The 18,546-nt window shown below is 39.4% G+C and overlaps 1 protein-coding gene across 9 annotated transcripts in view; it reads right to left on the bottom strand.

Annotated features, from left to right (window-relative positions):
- Window positions 1-18,546, bottom strand: part of EHBP1 (EH domain binding protein 1) — a 224,639-nt gene that overhangs the window by 128,779 nt on the left and 77,314 nt on the right. For all 9 annotated transcript variants that reach the window (XM_061356181.1, XM_061356183.1, XM_061356184.1 and 6 more), the window contains exons 6-7: window positions 7,465-7,646; window positions 5,032-5,171 (exon numbers count right to left, since the gene is read on the bottom strand). In XM_061356181.1, the coding sequence (XP_061212165.1) occupies window positions 5,032-5,171; window positions 7,465-7,646 (322 nt within the window). The remainder of the gene's footprint in view (window positions 1-5,031; window positions 5,172-7,464; window positions 7,647-18,546) is intronic.

Raw genomic sequence — 18,546 nt, 5'->3', positions numbered from 1 at the left:
TGTGGATTTCCTTTAAACTTTGTTTTCTTGTGAATACAAGAAGTTACTTCTTCACAACACTTTCAGTTTGCTGCTGTTTTGAATTTAACTTTTACTCATATGGCTTTTGCTTGGGAAAGCAAATGTTTGTCACTGACTCACAGTAATCTTTGTTCTATGAACCAGTTACAAAGAGCAAGACGTTGGACTGACATGAAAACTGAGTAGTATTTGTGATTTTCCCAACTCATGTTGGTGCCCACAGCCACCCAGAACTTCCTAGCAGGGGGCACTCATGCCTTTTTACAGGGCAACACCTTCACAAGTTGACACAACAATATAGCTCTTAATTTCAAGCCTTCACAAACAGCATAAGAAACCTGAAGCTGAAAGCAGAGTCCAGAACCTGGAAATATTTGACTTATATTAGAAGCTAAAGAAGTTAAAAAACTCCTTTAACATAAGAGAAGTTAAAAATTTCTTTTCCAAATTTAAACTGCTTTGCAAATATGCGCCAATCTGCAAATTACCAAGTGGAATGATCTATTCTCCCGATATCTATTGGACATAATCCGTGCTGACAATGACGAAGCCACAGCACAATTCCTCTTAACCACACTTCCTAACTGTTCTTGACCTTAAAGAAAAAATCTGCTTAGATGGGATTACATCTTTATCTATCTACACAGACCTAATTTCACCATCCCCACTTCCTTATTTTTAGCTCCAACAAACAAGACTATTGTCCTAAAAATGTAACACCAAAACTGCCCCAAAACTCAACTTTTCAGTATAAAATCATATATACGCCTTAGAGATCTGAACAATATAATACTATCTTCAGGGAATTTTTAAGACTCAAGATACATAATGGAAAATACCTTGCTGTACTCAAATAAAACGGAGTTGACCTTATAAAACACTAGTACAAACAAATTACTAGTTTAAAACAGGCTGAGCTGTTGACATGATTTATAATTTATTATGCCAGCATGTGAAAAAACCAAAACAATTACAATTCAGTTTTTATTGTCAGAAAATAACAAATTAAGTTCAGAGCTTTAAAAAGAGGGAATTCTTTGATGTGGTCTGAATCACCTGGTCCCATCTGCCAACCTAAACACCCATATGCACTACAATGTTTCTCATTACAATATTAAATGGTTTATGTCATATTTTGGAGTGTGGAAATGGTAGGTTGGAGATTTATATCCTATATTATCTTTTATAAATCTCATTATCTACAAACGTACATTAGCTTGTTCTACAAGCATGTCATATAAATCACTGTTGGGGTTTTTTCTTTCATTCTCTCTTGCTCTTTTTTTTTCAAGCAGCTTGCTGCTACTGACAAAGAGTAAATGTATCAGAAGTTTACATGAGAGACATGGTTTTGCAAGTGGTAAGAAAAGGTTACACATACTGCTCTGCAGAAGCCTGCTCTTGAAATATGCTGGGATTCAGACTCCTGCAATAGGTAGCACATAGGCACGTTGCTCAGTCCATGTGGTGCCCCAGGACAGTCACTGTGCTCCTCTGCAGACAGAGCAGGAGCCAACTATTAAGCTCAGCATGAGGCTCTAAGTACCAATTAAAACATTAAGAGAAGCAATGTATTTATTACTACCCTAAGTTTGTGAGTTATGAGCCATGTTTCTTCAAGGGGTTGGAATGTGATGATCTTAAGATTCTTTCCAACTCTAAGTATTCTATGATTGCAAGATTCTGAGTATGTTGGAATACTTTGTATTCAACTGAAGGCTAAGGACAGGATCACAGCATCTCAGAATCAGCTAGATTGGTACAGACCTTTAAGACCATCAAGTCCAACCACTAAATACTTCCATGAGGTTTAAATTCATCTATATTAATAGTGTAGGAACAATATATTTGAAACATATTTCATGGCTACAAACATAATCTTCAACTTCACACAGAACAATTAGGTGGAGATACAGCTTTTATACACGAAGAAATTGAACAAGAAATATTGGCAAAGAAGGGGGAAAACGCCTGAGATGGAAGGATATTTTTCTGAATGAATGTAATGCTTCAAATGGGAAATAACTTTCAGTCTGATCGCAAGGTCAGTTGTATGGCAGCAGCTCCCATGTTGACTATACCGAACTCCACAGTGCTTTTGAGGTAGAGCAGTATTGCACCACTGACTTCACAGCTGAAGAAACAGAGGCACAGATACTTACCCCAAGTTAGGCAACACATTAAAGAAGAGAAGCAGCATTTCCTAACTCACCTGCACCATCTAGAGCCCCATTCAGCAGGTTCTCCTAGTGGTGGGTATATTTGTTCATCTATAAAACTAACTGTGGGCCCAAGTAAAAAAATTAACTTTTGTACACTGCAAAAAAGGAGCAGTGTCTGTGATAGATTTGAAGCGTCTCTTGCAGCTGTGGCTGAGAATGACAGCGTTTCAGTCAAGTCATCCAATGTTTCTCTGTGAGAAGACCTTAAGTCAAAAGTAAGAAAAAACCCTTCTGCTTTACTACTTGCACTTTACTTTTTCAAAGCTTGCTTACAAATATTAACCATCTAATACTCCCATCATTCCTGAGAAGTAGTTATAGCCACTATCGCCATTTTACAGTTGGGAAAACAGGCACACTGAGGCGAAGTGATTTGCCGCAGGGGACTCTGAGTCAGTGAAGACATTCCAGCTTGCTCAGCTGCCAACACCCTAACACAGCAACAGATGAGAAAATGTTGGTAACAGCAAGCTTTCAAAAGGCTTATGTAACTTCCCCAATTAACTTTATAGGATTCTGTGAACACAATTCTTTTTGAAGTAAATTTTAAGAAAGAGTACTTCACTACATCAGTGGAGTTCCTTTTCCTTCTTTCTATATGTCTTCCTATTTTTCTACAGTGATTCCAACCTCTTTTCTCCCTTGGTTCCTCAGCAATTCCTGTGGTTTATTAGTTTTCCCCATTAATTATATTTATTACAGAAGTCACTTCAACTGCCAATGAAATCAGACTTGAACACATGTTGAAATAGACCCTTTATATTTTATTTATTGATGTTTACTTACTGCCCTGTGTTTTATGTTCTCCCGTTTGCTTGGGCAACTCTGTGTACTCACTCCTTCAACATACCTCTCATCCCTCTCCTTGTCTAACATGGGCGAAGTTAGCCAGGCTTACGAAGCAACTCAGCTGTTGTAATCAACACAAGTCATTCAAGGCTGAGCTTTTCCCAGCCTTCAGATTTCCTTTTCCCATCTACAAAAAATCCAACCCAATCTTGTATCACTAGCAAACAGTATCAGAACAGGCTGAACAATGAGGAGATATAGTGCAGTTCAGAAGTATTTATTGCATCTGCCTTTCAAGAAGGTATTGTAATGTTTGCTTAGAACAGATAATTTTGGACTTTACAAAAGTAGATGGAAAAGCTGAAATGCCTCTAAAACAACTGGAGCTAGGACTTAGTGCTGCACTTCACACTCTTCCCATCCATCTCCAAGGATGTTCACTACATAGCCAAAGGATAGTAGACAGACTAGCCTAATTAAATCACCTTTTTGCTTGATCAGGAATTGTTCCTTGACTTGTTTAAATGTGAGCACTGCAAAAATCAATAAAGCTGAGGAGCAAGATCGGCTGCTTGTCAACTACTGTCCTTCTGCACACGGGTTTTCCATAGCAGTCCCTCAGAGCAGTGTCTAGGCATATCTTAATAAAATGCTTCTGCACAATAGTTTATACAGACTTTATGTAGCCTCTCCTTTGTGTGCCCTTCTCTCTTCTGTGATTATGAGATGGCCTGGTGAATATGTCAGGTTTTGTTTGGTGTTCTGACCTGCACTGGAATTATTCTGGTTATATTGGGAAAGAAGACAGCCTTGACGAATGATTTCAGTGTGACCAGACTAGTATATCTCTTGGGCATATTGATGCCCAGTAATACATTATCCCTGTCTCTCAAATATTTCATTCTGGACTTTCCAACCTGCCTTGTGCCAGACATATACAACATAAGCAGAGATTTGGTCAGGGTACAAAACATTTAACTGAATATGTAAAGCATGGAGAAAGTACATTTGCATCCTTTCACAACATGAAATATAACTAAGTAATAACTGCTTTAGGCTGAACCTTTCGATTGCAATGAGATCTCAAAAAGAAGCAATGAAAAGCAATGTTTTGTAACACCGAACCGATGTTTCTCTGGACTTTCAAGAACAGATTGGGCAATTCACTTCTGTTTGGGATGCTGTTCCTTACCTTTACAGAAGGGTCCATTTATTTCAACAGACATTTTTAAAGAGCACAGACAGGTATGAAGGCTGGCACCAGCAGTTAATTTGTCTTTTTCTGATGCTTTTACACTAAGAGCTCCTACAGAACTCATCTGGAGCAGTGCTGCATAATGATCTCTCCCAACAATTTAACATCATCACATCCTGATCTGACTTGCATCGATTAGTTCAGCTATCCTGGACACACTAAGCATTTTCATCAGCAATTCAAATGTGGTTATACTACCTCACTTCAAACAACCTTACTGTCAAATTCTGTTAAATTCCTTTAACAGCCTCCTGACTTCATTTCCACAAGACACCCCCAACCAAAAGGCAGAAGTATGCTGCCTGGAATTACCATGTTATTGAGCAGAACCTCAGCACCTACCCATGGCACAACTCATTTTGCAGTTATTCTCACAAACTCTCTTCATTATTTCCCTTCAGCTCATTCTCTTGTCTTCTTGTTCACTGATCCTTTTTCCTCATCTTTTTACTCCTTTGTTCACAGCAGGTCTTTGCTTCCCTAAAATGCTACCTACTTAGTGCATTCTCTCCTAAAACCAGGACACTCTCCCCCCACCTCACAAATCAATGCTCTTAAATCCACAAATATTAAACTCTGTCGAGTTACGGATGGGTCCCTCTTCAATCAAACCATCCTATATCTTGTTTTGGTTGGGATTTTTTTTCAAGTTCAATGCAAATACAGCATGAGGATAAAATTTACAGAACACAGCTGGCCATTAGCAAAGGAACTGTATTTTACCATTCCTCTGGCGAAACCAACCTGTAATTTTTGCAGCCTTTTCCTCTTGATTCACTCTGTTTTCTTCATCTTCTTCATTGTCCTCCTCAAAATCATCTAGATTTCCAATATCTGCTTGTTTCATACTCATCAAACTAGCGAGGCTTTGCATGTCTTCATCCCTAAGCAACAAATTTCAAACCAGGCATTAAAATGCAGCCTGTTAATACCACATCTGATACTACCACATTATTAAAAATCCTTTACATATTTTTATGCTTTCTTTTCTTCAGGGAGGTCTCTGATCTCAGATCTGATCTTGAATATAGCAAAAGAACAAAAGGAATACACTCATGTATATTAATTTCTGAAGGGAAAGTTTTCTATTACCAAAAATTCTAAAGGGTAAAAAAAGTGCTGCCTTGCATTAGGAGACAATTTAGTGACTGCTGCTTAATTTTAAACCACTCTAGAAATGCCAGTAAATGCTGACCTGGTCTTGTTTGGTTAAAATGAAAATGCTTGTTCAGACCTACTGTCCACATCTGCATGTGACAGCTATCATAACATTCACTCAGAACTCCTAATGCTGCTATAGACGTTAAAATCCCTTTTCTAAACATTTGCATTCATTAAGATAAAAACCCGTTACATATCAATGGCCAATTTCAATTCTTCTTTGACTGAATCACATATACGTATCTTTCACATAACCGCACCTTTCATATCAAACATACATTTGATGAAAAGATGACAGCAGGCAATGATTCATAAAAATGGATTTTCTACATTTGTTTCATAAAAAGCCCAAGATTTTTAAAGTACATGATGCCATTCTTGAAGCAACAGCAGACCTACCTCTCCTCTCCTAAAACAATTTGAATATTTATTGGGATTAATCAATTTTTTTTACAATAATTATAATAATTTTTACAATAAAACAGACTGGGCATTGCCTGCCTAGGGGGCACCTCTGCTGAAAACAAGTCTGGCCGTGAGCAAGCTTAAGGAGAGCCAGCACCATGCCCTGACAGCCAATGAAGGCAAAAACATCCTGAGACCCATTAGAACAGGACCACAAAACCAGCAGTCTGAGGGAAGTAATGAATCCTATTTACTTGGAGTTGTTGGACTGCATGTAGGGCACTTCATCCAATGTTGGGTCCCATGGTACTGGAAAAGGTGTTGATAAACCAGAGCAAGGTCAGCAGAGGACCACTGAAATCATTAGCAGCTGGAGCTGAACTGGCTCAGGGAAATGGACTTCCTGAGCCTGGAGAAGAGATGGCTTCAGGAGGACCCAGCAGCAGCCTGCCAGCACTGCTGAGAAGACAGTGGCGCAAGGTGGAAGGATTAGAGACAGTGGACATAGATTGAAAGCAGAGAGATTGTGATCTGATGTGAGGAAAATGTTAGAGCAGTCATCAACAAACAGTGGGATGGTTGTCCAGACAGCTTGTGTAGTCTCCATTCTTGAGGGTTTTCAAGCCCCAGTTGTATAAACCCCAGAGTAAACTGGTCTGATCACACTGCTGACTGCTAAGCAGTCTGGAAAGCTGTCCATGCAACAGTGTTTGGACACTTGTACTGCAATGGGCAATGTCTCCAAGTGCATCTGGGTCACTGAAAGCTGGAAATAAAACTGTTAGCCTTTTGGAGGGGAAAAAAAGGTGTAAAAAACGTAAAAGAACTACTAAAGCAGTAGTTCCCCCCTCCGCCTCTTTATGTTCTGCCAGTCTCATTTCCCCATATTCTTGAGACAGAAAAGAAAAGCAAAACAGGATGGTGACAAGCAGACCATCCTCCAGCCACATGAAGCTGTCAACATCTTACATCCTGAACCTGACAGAAACTGCATAAGTTATAGGATCTGCAAAAATAATCTGTATCCTCATCCCTCCAAAGGCTGCTGAAATAAAGGACAGAATCAAGTGAGACGGGGGAGTGGTAGCCAGTGCCTGACTGAACTCTTTTCACAGGATAATCTTGTGTTCAAGGCAAAAATCTTACTTGTGACTCCACCCTCTCTCACCTTACAGCTGGCTTTGTCCTTCTTTCATTCCTTGTGAAATATAAATAGATGAAATAGAAATAAGTTTTCCTTCCTACATTTCCCTTGCAGTCTGCTAAGGGCATTGTTGGATGAACACACACACACACACACACAGACACACACACACACACAAACGAAATCCTGCTGATTCCAGACCTGTAGATATTTTTAAACTGCTGTTATTTACAATGTCTATAAGGTTAGAGGACAAGCTGTTTGTCTCTGAAGAACACAAGACTAAAATCAGAGTAAGAAACGGTTTCTACTCAGCTAAGATACTAAATATGGCAGGAATGATAAGTATGCTGAAGGATACTCTCAAATTCTGCCATTCTATACAGAAAGCTCTTTATCCAAAGAATTCTTTGAAAAGCAACACAAAGCAGGCTATCTGGTTAAAAAAAAACAACACAACAACTTACGTGGCTTTTCCTTCCCTCAGGAAAATACAAGATAAAGAGAACTGTAGTGTGGCAGATACCACTTTCTTGGACAAAGGCTTGAATTTTAACTTGACATCTGTCTGTGTAGGCATGGGGCTTGCATATTGCTTCATGTTGATGCTGCTGGTGGCAAGCGCTTTTCTTCGTCCAGAAGGAGATTCCTGAAAGCAAAGGAAGAACAAAACTAATGTAAAAGGCGCTGTTACACTGAAACCTGAGTGTGCACAAAACAAAAAACTACACTTATTAAATGTGCATCATTCTTTTTTCAAGTACACAGGCAGCAGGGATTGCTATGGTCCTCTGCAAAGACAGAAACCCTTTTCTTACACCACATCAGGCACTAACAGTGGGTCTTTGAACGCTTGTTTAGTGCAAGGTAAAAAAAAAAAAGTTACTCATTATGGTTAGTGGTCTTCCATATGAGATCCTAGCTCTTTAACAGCTGAAGCTTGTAGTAGCATCCACAGCACACATCCATTTAAGCAAGTGGAAATACATCTCCATTCCTTCTGATAGCAAACTGGACTAGCTTTGTCTAATCTTGGGTAGTCCTGGACTAGGACATCCAACCTAGGGAAGACATGGTTTTCAATTATGCATATATTTCTTCATATAATGGATCGAGGCCATCAAGTTAATATTTCTGAACTGCTATCTGTGTTTGATGCTCAAACACAATGCCTGAGTATTTTTCAAAGCAATGGTACTTCTCACTAGTGCTCTACGTGTACTATCAAGAGTGACAGGTTCCTGAAATTAAGGTTGGCAATGCTTCAAAAAATACTGATATAAAATTTGCAGAAAAAAAGTATAAAAAGAAAGAAAATAAAAAAATAAAAGTTGTATTTCAAAAGCTTAAGATGTATGTCAGGATAAGGGTATTGCTCACAGTTTAACAATTCAAACTAATTAATCTAAATGCATCTAGGAATCTACTTCTGTGTTCCATCTAATATCAGCAGCAAAGGAATGATTATATATGATAAAGCTCCAGTAACAAAAATAAAACAAAAAAGCCCTGCTGTTAACTCTTTTGAAAAATGTTCTCACAATGAGACTACATTTTACTGCGGTTGACAATGTGTTCAATAAAGAATATTAATTCAATCAAAACATTCAAGCATCCTTTTTCAAAGTACTTGACATTTCCACCCAGTAGAATAAGTCAGAATGTAATATGTCATCCCCAAAGAATACCTTGTTTAAAAAACTGGCCTTATCTGTCAGATTATGCACAGCAATATTATACAGAACTATTAGTGCATGTAGATACCTTATGAATGAATTTCAAAAATGCATCAAACACTTGAGAAGGATTTAGGCCTTCTCAGAAGAAATACTTAAGAATATGCAAATACTCTCAACTGAATCAAGTTGAACAGATGCGACTACCACAAACAATACAAGTGCTCTTTCCCCGGCCACAACTGTCAATCAGAGAGCAAGATTAAGGTCCAAGGTTCTGACAACGTGTAAAATGGAAAGTGTGATCAGGGAGTTTCAATTATTACACAGATATGAACAAGAATAATCTGTTATTGTACCATACCTTTAGAATAACTAAACATTACAACTCATTATACTGAAAGTGAGATATACCACAGAACCTCTTCAGAAAGCAACGTCAGAGACCTGGCACGTCTTTCTTGCGTGCTCTCCAAGTAAATGTACATAAGCAGTTTGCATATTAAGAGCAACTTGCTCGTAAAGCTAAAGTTTCAATATTCATACTACGGTGTAACAATGATAGTCAAGGTGAACAGAAAGTTTGCATAAGCTTCTTCTAGTTCCTTTTTTGTTTTAATGTACCTTTAGAGAAAACTGGCATTTATAATGTGGTGTACAAGCATTTTTGCAACTGGCATGTGCAACTGCCAATGCTAGCATATGTGCTTTTCTGCCAAACAGAAGCAACCAGAAATTCATAACTAACGTGGAGCCACATGGAGAAGACAAGGAGGCAACTGGCACAAGTTGTACCAGGAGATTTCATCTCAATAGAAGACAGACATTTTTTATAGTCAGAACAATCACGGGGACAACCTCCCCAGGGATATGCTACAGTGCCCATCACGGGAGGTTTACAAGCTGCAACTGGGCAGGGAGCTAGGTCACCACGTCTAGGCTACCTTTCCTGTGAAAGTTTGGACCAGGTATCTTTCCATGTCCCTTCCAACCTGAGCTCTTCTATGACTGTATGATTCTAACTTGAATATGCCCTCATGTGCAGTCAGGCCAAATAAAAATATTCCTCTGGTGGGCTATAATGACTAGGAAACATTTGTCACACTTTGAATTTGACTCTTCTGTGAATCAGCTGGGTTGAGCTTATGTTGGCAGACTAAAACAATTATACCTTAGCTTGTTTTAAAATCTGTATTACAATATCACAGTTATTCTTATTGAAATTACAGTTAGTAACATAACTCAAAGGGCATAGGAAGACTCTTCATTTGGTCATTATTCCCAAATTATACAATTACTTTGTCCTTAAAAAGATGATTTGTGCTTTTTTTTTTTCTTTTAAAAGAAGATGCATGTCTGTTGCCATGTCCTCACTCTCCTTCATCAATTGAACCACCCCTAAAACAAGGAATTGTGTCTACACCCAGTGAGAAACAGATCTTGGATGAAACAGAGCATTTGTTTTTCTTTTAAAAGAAGATGCATGTCTGTTGCCATGTCCTCACTCTCCTTCATCAATTGAACCACCCCTAAAACAAGGAATTGTGTCTACACCCAGCGAGAAACAGATCTTGGATGAAACAAATCACGAACATGGGTACTCGCTTACAGCCTTCCAGGTGAGTCATTGATCAGGCATACGACATACCATGCCTATATTCTGATGTACTCTTCTCAGTTTGACTATGAAAATCACTTCCCAGAAGCTGTAAACAACCCCCAATTTAACAAAACAACCCCCAATTTTAACAAAGACCTAAATTATTTCCTTGTGTAGCCACCAATGCCTTCTCAGGGCTGGCTCACTTGTTATATACACCCTATGCTACAAGAGCAACAGACACACCTCCCGCAGGGTCCCTGGGGAGGCATCTATCATAGGGAACACAAAAATGTTTCAGGGACTCTGAAAAAAGGTGGTTTTGGGGACAGAGTTAACGTCTCGTTAGAAACACATCATCTTATCAGCTAACTCAGATGCATGTTGTCTTTATAGACATGATTTTATTAAAAAGTCAAAAGCAAACAAGATAAGCCAACCCAAAGATCAGTTCAATGGTGAGTCTGAAGTGAAGAGAAAGAACAGAGCATTAAACCTGCAGGCATCTGAAAGCTGGACATGGACACAGAAGCAGGAGAATCTCCATTTTCACTATTTATTGTATAAATGATCATCTTGCCATTTGCAGCTTCAGATTATCTGGATCAGAGAGTGAATAAGAGACCTGAATCAGAAAGAGGCAAAGTTCTTGCAGTGAAGATGACTGTCCGCAATTCCTTGTGATAGCCTCTGGGGTTAGCTGGTGTAGAGGAGGAGGGGAGACAAGAGTGGAGGGAGCTGTGTGCCAATATGAAGGGGAGAAGCCAGCCATGTGCTCTTAGCACTAAATATTCTGAGGTGCTGTGAAGAATCAAACATACTTGGCAATCAAGCTCGGTCAACCTGAGAAAGGAATTAATTTCATAATCTTTTTGTGAGCCAAAGACAGAAGTTGACTTTTCAGGTTCCCACTGCCTATAAAAAAATAATATCCAAATTTGTAAATTAATCATAGTAAAACCCCCAAAAAACAAAACTCAAAAATCAACACAAAAACAGAGAGCCCCCCAATCTTTCACGTTTTAATTTTCCTTCACATGCAAGCTTAAGTCCATCCTCCTACTCTCCCAGAAAACTAAGCGTTGGGAGTGTTGCAATTTTTTCTCCTTTTAAGCTTCATAGGCTTGGCCTTACATGGTTTTAGATAAATAAGCAGAGAGGGGGAACACTTTTTGCCCCATAAAGGATATTCTCAAGGCGCTTAGGTCCATGATTTCATTTCACAATGGATTGTTTTCTGATACACAACCAACTTCTAAAAACTTGTTTTTAAGTGTCAGAAAATGCCAATAACCACTTCTCACAAGGGTTGTAATGTTTTCTTCCAAAAATTCCACACCTTGTATTATACAATCTGAGCTAACCCAGACCACAGAGAAATTTTCTTGCAGAAGAATAGGTAATTCTTAGATCAGCAGAGACAAAATAATCCAAGAGAATGAGTGGGATATAAAGGAACAGCTCAGCAGTAGGCTGGAATAAGTTATTTCAAACAAAAGCACACTTTGGTAAGAATGTAAATAAATAGCATCCATTTAATAATAGAAGTCTGATCTGGTGTTACTTGTGCCTTGTATAAGCACATGGAGTTTTGTGGAAGGTAAAGCAGGAATCCCAATGCAAATATTTTAATTGCTCAACTTCTCTGATTTTGACTACCTAATCAAAGCTTAAAATGCATAAGGCTCAATTATACCTCCAGGTCTTTTACATACATGTGACTGTCAGAGTTGCCACATCACGTTTTGTGAAAGGGTGCGTGGAAAAGTCAGTTTTGAAGTCACAAGAGGGAAACGATCCATGTATTTTGTTACTTCTCTTATTATCACAACACTTAACTATCAAGATGGAGTTCATTCTATAAGAGAGAGTAATTTGGAAACTCTCTGCTTTTTAAGAGAGCCAGTGCATTATGCATCACCTGAAACCTACTCCAAAGAGACACAAAATCAAGTCAGTCAGAAGGCACATAGCTGCAAGTAGTACAGAGCCAGGCTGGGATGAGCCTTCGTTGCATGGGCGCACCCTGCACTCAGCTCTCCTAAAGCCAGGTGACCTACAGCACATAGGCAGACATGTACTGCAAACAGGAATTTAAATAGCTATGGATGGGCTTTTAAGTAGCAGTCCCCAGCACTATCCCTTTAGAGCAATTTGTGTTACTTCCACAAGTCTTCTACTATGATCATATAACAAATTCTGGGGGTAGAGAATGGAAAATTAACCACAGTCAGTTCAAATGAAGCCAGTGGAGCTGCATTTACTGTCACAGCTACAGGACCAGATTCACTTACACAAATTTCTTTCAATAATACAACCTGAATCATTCTCTTCCACAACATTTATGACTGAGCAGCGTCAGGCATTCCAAAAGCTACTACATAGTAAGTGCCACCCTTATAGTTCTGTCTAGCCTTAAAGGATCCACATAGCCCAACCTCTCCAAGGAGAGTAATATGAAGCAGTGCTATGAACCATCAGCATTTTCTAGCAACCATCCCCATCTTTTCCCTGAACTAGACCTTTGACAGCAAACAGAAATAAAATACTCTGAGGAATGAAGAACAGATAATTTGTACCACAGATGTAAAACAAATGGCCCATTTTCACTTCGAAGATGATGATCACAAATGACAGACAGTCACATCACACTATTAGTGCTCAGCTCTCCTCCTAATGAAAGATTAACGCCTCCATATGAAAGGTCTGGACTCAGAGTATTAATTTAAAGGAGACCCAAATAATGCAATGATGCAAATTTCATGCAGCCTTCTTTTCTTAAAAATGCATTTTTAATGACCTTGTGTCCTGTAATTACCAACTGCCTGGTAAGTCTTCTTCAAGGTTAACACAAGAAGTGCAAATAAGTAGGAAATAGCTTTGTATTTTCTGTTAAACTGACCTCACACTTCCAGAGTTACAGGATCAAAACACTGGCCAGGTTTTGTTTGCAGGTTATATTCCTCTAGGTTATTTGGATGGGGAAAGAGTCCCTCCACAGAAAAAGGCAGAATGTATTTTATGCCTCCACACCTGTACTGCGCTTGTCTGCACAGAACTTCAACCCCTTGCTATAACACAGTTCTTAATCCCTGAGACTCAAATGCCTCCTTTTCCATACACACACATTGAGAAAACACAGTAGAATATATCCATTCAAGAGAAACTAGATAAAAAGCACTGTGCCTCTTATTTAGATACTAAATGGTCCCTCTTTTAATAGAAACATATTAAGTAATGTGTAAGGACTGTACAAACATTATCCAAAAAAAGAGCTAATGGGGAAGATAACAAGTTTCCTAATTGGATATTGTTATTTTGCCAAAAGAAACAGTGAGTTTTGACTATCTTCCTCCTAGTAAAGGAACACGTACAGGGTAGTATTTTAGAGGCTGCCTTTTCACGTTTTATAGAAGTGAATGCTAAAAAGCTCACAAGCATATGCAGATTTTAGAAAGAACCGTTCTGGTTGCATAACATAATCAGAAAAAGCAGGTTTTATCACTGCAAAAACCCATTGAGAGGAGCAAGTTTTGAGGATTACACTTTCCTTTTGCTTCAGAATTGAACAGAGAACGTTGTGAAGGAAAGCTGTCCTCTGGCACGAACCCCACCGCCCCGACAGCCACCACACACTGCAGGAGAGCAAATGGGAAAGTTCTCCCTCTCCCGATGCTGGATGCCAGCCCCGGCGGCGGACTTGCAAGCGCCATCTTGCTTAGATGAAAAGATCACTGCTTCACTGGCAGAGCAAAATGGATCACTACAGAATTTAATTTGTGAGAGTATACAGCAATTAAATGCTAAAATAGACAAGCTACAGGGAGCTCTCTCAACTGGAGAGAGTAAATTAGAAACTATGTCAGTTAAAATAATTTAGACAGTCGGATGGGAGATTTGGGGGACCGAACTGCAGGCAGCACGATCTGTGCTGAAAACTTGTTTAAAAGCAAATAATGGTTCAAGGTACCCAGAATATTATTAGGAATTATGATGCATTTGAATGGAGAATGTAATGTTCAAAAAATCCTGCACATGCCAGGAAAGTCTGAACTCCAGACATAAGGAGTGGGAAGGAAATCAAAAAATATACATAAATGTTGAAACAGCTACACTTGATTATATAAATATATATTTGTGATGCTCACAAAGTGACTCTTGTCAGAACCAGAGCCCTTGTGTCAAATTACTTACTATATTGATAATTTCTTAGGTTTAGGCTAAAAGGCTATTTCAAAAACACCAACATGATGGGGTTTTTAGCACATCTAGATTGATGAATCACTGCAGTGGAAGCACAACACGTTTCTTAGTTAGCACTTAATACTTTCAGAAGGCAAAAAGAAGACACAATAGGCTACTACACCCACGGTGTTCTTACTGTCTGCTTTTAGAACAGCCCATGAGATTTCACTTGCACCCTGAGAGACTCGGGTATGTAGTGAGAGGTTCTTTCTGAGCCAAATCATACCCATGGGTGTGCTCAAGCAACCTGCTGTGGGTAACAACAAACAGTTCATCTTCACAGCCTAATCCCCTGAACTCACAGATTCTGGAGATCTCTGAAGAGGGCAAGTTTAGAAAGTGAAATGATGCCTACTAAATTGAGGTAACTCATCTTCACTATGCAAACAACCAGCAAGAAAATTTGGAGGTCCCGATTTGCTAAACAAAAACCAAAAACCTAAAATCCCCAAACCCAACCCATCAATCTTTTTCAACTGCTACTGGACAGATGGCATTTTTATGTTCACAACCCAAATTTTAGTTGAGCCAGTTTATCAACAGACCATGTGCATGAGACAGATATGTCCTTCTAAAGTGGGCTTGATGCTTCCAAAGGGCAATGGAGAAAAGTTTACAGGTGAGCTGAACAACTTTAACAAGTAGCAGATAACTCCTGGACCCTGAAACACTCAATCTTGTGAAGGATGTGGTTAATTGCTTTATGCGTCCATTTAAAAGCCTTCACTGCTTTCTCCTTTGGACTGTTTAGTAAAACAGGAACACTTCCTCGACACTCTCCCTCAGAAGGATGCAACAAGATTGATAACTGATGTTGAGAAATATTTGCTCTAGTATTTGTAGCCTTCTTCCTTCTTGCTCTTTCAGATCCCTTCCTCTAGAGATGCTGTGCAAGCATCCACTAATGCCAGGTTTAAATTTACTGTAAGATGCCTTTGAGCACCTGCTAAACTCTTTGTCTTCGCTTATGCTCTATGCAAACATCATTGTAGGTTTATGAAGTATGTGAATTTTTGTTTGTGTTTGCAGAAGTACACCTTATGCCGTAATGCTCAGGAGCCCTGACATATTTGACTATTGCATATTACTTAGCTACAAAAATCACATCCTTTCCTGCAATGCTGAGCTCATTAATGCCCTAATACTTTCTGATATTCTGCTTCCCTTTCGCAGTCATTTGGTCTCTCCCATTGGGTTCACTGCATGGTAGGGACTGTCTGTTCCTTTCCTGGACCCAAATGCTACAACAGCCAGTAACATGACCGTGTGCCCTGAGCCTGCTAAGGTGTATGTTGCAGCTGTGTGCAAGTCTGTCTGTATTACTACATAAATCACTAGTAAGCAAAAGCCATTGAGATGAAATAATTTTTAGACAGCAAAAACTGTGAGCATCAGTCCTACCATAATTCCTATGCGGAACTGTAATTGTGCCATGGATGGGGGACATGAGCTCACAGAAGCTCAGCCACAGTTGACAGACAAACTCATTATTATCGACTACCAAAATCCTCAAACCCTCGCTCTCAAAGGAACAGATTTAAAGAAGCCTGGGCTTGAGCTGCTGCTGATACATGGCAGGTGAGGCTGGCTGTGGGGAAAGGGGCTGCACGCAGGGCAGTTCTGCAGTAAATAAGGCCAGGTTGGACAGAGCCTTGGGTGGCATGGTTTAGTGTGGGGTTGAAGCTTGATGATCTTAAGGTCCTTTGCAACCCTGACTTTTCTATGATTCTATGAATAACAGTCCTTCATTTTCTGCTGTGTGCCACTGAGCTGCATCCTTCACAGTGTGCTATCCCGCCCCTGAGAGCAACTCCCATGCTGCTTTGGCTGAGGCACTTCCAAACAGTATTCCCCCCTGGTTCCGGTTTAATTTTTCTCCCTGCTTTTAAAGGGTTTATTGTATAATTATAGTACTTCTGTAGAGCTGGCTTCAGAACAAAGCAGAAATATAGATCATTTACCTAATGCTAGAAGGGGAGAAACAACAGACGATAAAGTTGGTTCCTAAATTTTTAGCTGAAACTGGAATAAGAAACACCCATTATGTGAGACTTTTTTCTTCCTTAGGGGGAGGACAGGGGAGCTGATGTGATATCCATGACTTCATTTGCTGCTCAGCAACTCAAAACTCCACATTTTTCCATGTATTGACTGAAGGGACTCACAGGTTGTTTTCTGTTTTTTTAGTTTTATTTTTAAATAATAGCCAACAGCTGTTATAAAATCTGTATTTAAGCTCACCTACCAGTGCCTGGCACTTTAGCTCTATTTTGCCTGGCAGGAAGCCTCTGTTTTTATGATTCACTCTATTGCTCAGTTGCTCAATGCAGAGGTATCCCATGAACAGTGCTACTGAACTTTCAAACAGTTACAGAAGATATGCCCAGTTAGGGTCCCCTGACAGAAGATGGTCTCTAGTGGAAAAAGAAATGCTGTTTGTTTGCCTATTTTAAGAAGAGCGTTAACTAGTTACCTATTTATTGGTGGTTTCAGATGCGAAAAGCCCTTCCATTGCCTACAGCTTTTTCTCACTTCCCATTCTAGGCTCTACATTTCCTTACTCTCTCTTGGTGTCACTTCAAGAAAGACTGAGAATCTTTGACATTAAAAGGTGAGTTTGAAATAATACCTCAAGCTCAGCAGTGAGTATCTGACTTCAACTTAATAATAAGAACAGTCATTGAAAAGTCTATAGCTCTATACATTAGGCTCTGCCTACCGGCAAGCCTTGTCCTGGGGAAGCAGGTGACATACAGAAAGGCACACGTGGTACAGACACCAGAATTAACCGCAGATAATTTAAACAGAATTGCAAACATATTATTTAGCTCCTTTGTAATATCCAATAAGGAAGCAACTTTAACGTAACACTCACTAAAGAAGAAACCAAGTCAAAAGATTAACTGCTCCAGCAAACTTAACATGCTTTCATTCACCTTTCCAGAAAATATTGTGTTTTAAGATGGCTTGTAACGTTGTCTAGACTTAATTTTTTAGCACATATAAACCTGCTTAAATGGATTTTGTAAAATAAGTGTGTCTTTAACCAGTAGTTACTATCCAATGATAACTTCCTTAGAATAATGCATGATATGAAATGACATAAAATTTGCAAGGCTCATGCCACAGAACAGCTTTTAACAGCGTCAGGAGAAGATATTACAACTCTTACATTGTTCCTGCACTGAAAACTGGCCCCTTAAAAAGCACAGAATGAACAGATACATGGTTTGTAACTCCTGACGGCTGTGTGCTGAGCAGTGATGCTCACACAGCGAATGTTCTCCTTGTCAGAATCTGAGCCCTTGGGTCAAATTATTTATCATATTGGTAATAGCTCACGTTTAGGCTAAAAGGCCATTCAAAAAAAACACCCAGCATGATGTTATCTGAAGTGAACGTCTCCCTTATTACTGGAATATGAATCTATCTCCATTATAAAATTAATGAATGTGCTTTCTTTATTCTCTTCCCTATTGCTCACAACTTCACTTTAAGCATGCTCCAAACAACCAAAATAGGCAACACCAGGAGAATATAACACAGTTGGAAGTCTCCCAAAGTACATAGGAATCACCAGACCTGCCTGGTGCTCCTCTCTTTACCACCCATAACCTCTCACTGTATTTCCCATCTACCACCCTGGAGGACATGGTGCAAGACCACCGTAACTCTTACAGCTCCATGGCAGTGATACCGATCACAACATTCACTCTGGAAGAGCTGGCTCTTCAAGAAAGTGTCTTCATACAAATATACAGTTCTCTTGCCCATGCCACTTTATTAATAATATCTTTTATCCAAATCTGCAGCTCACTAGAAGGGACAAAGACTCAGTGAGACACCTTTAATATCCAGATCTACACTAGGCTGTTACCTAAGGGCAGGCAGTACAGTTTGCAAGTGATGGTTCCTGTGTGCAGCACTCTCCCCTACAGAGGAAAGGAAGAAGAAAGAAATATTGAACCTATGGAGGTGCCCGATGCTGTACCTCTGACATATGTTTTGAATCTGACGTATGCAGAAAG

Source organism: Neopsephotus bourkii, unplaced genomic scaffold (genome assembly GCF_033783945.1).
Source record: "Neopsephotus bourkii isolate Nb327-2 ecotype Australia unplaced genomic scaffold, CSIRO-AGI_Nbou_v1 NB_845, whole genome shotgun sequence".
NCBI classification, from domain to species: domain Eukaryota; kingdom Metazoa; phylum Chordata; class Aves; order Psittaciformes; family Psittacidae; genus Neopsephotus; species Neopsephotus bourkii.
The sequence above is the reverse complement of the archived record's forward strand: the minus strand, read 5'-3'. Positions and strand labels throughout refer to the sequence as shown.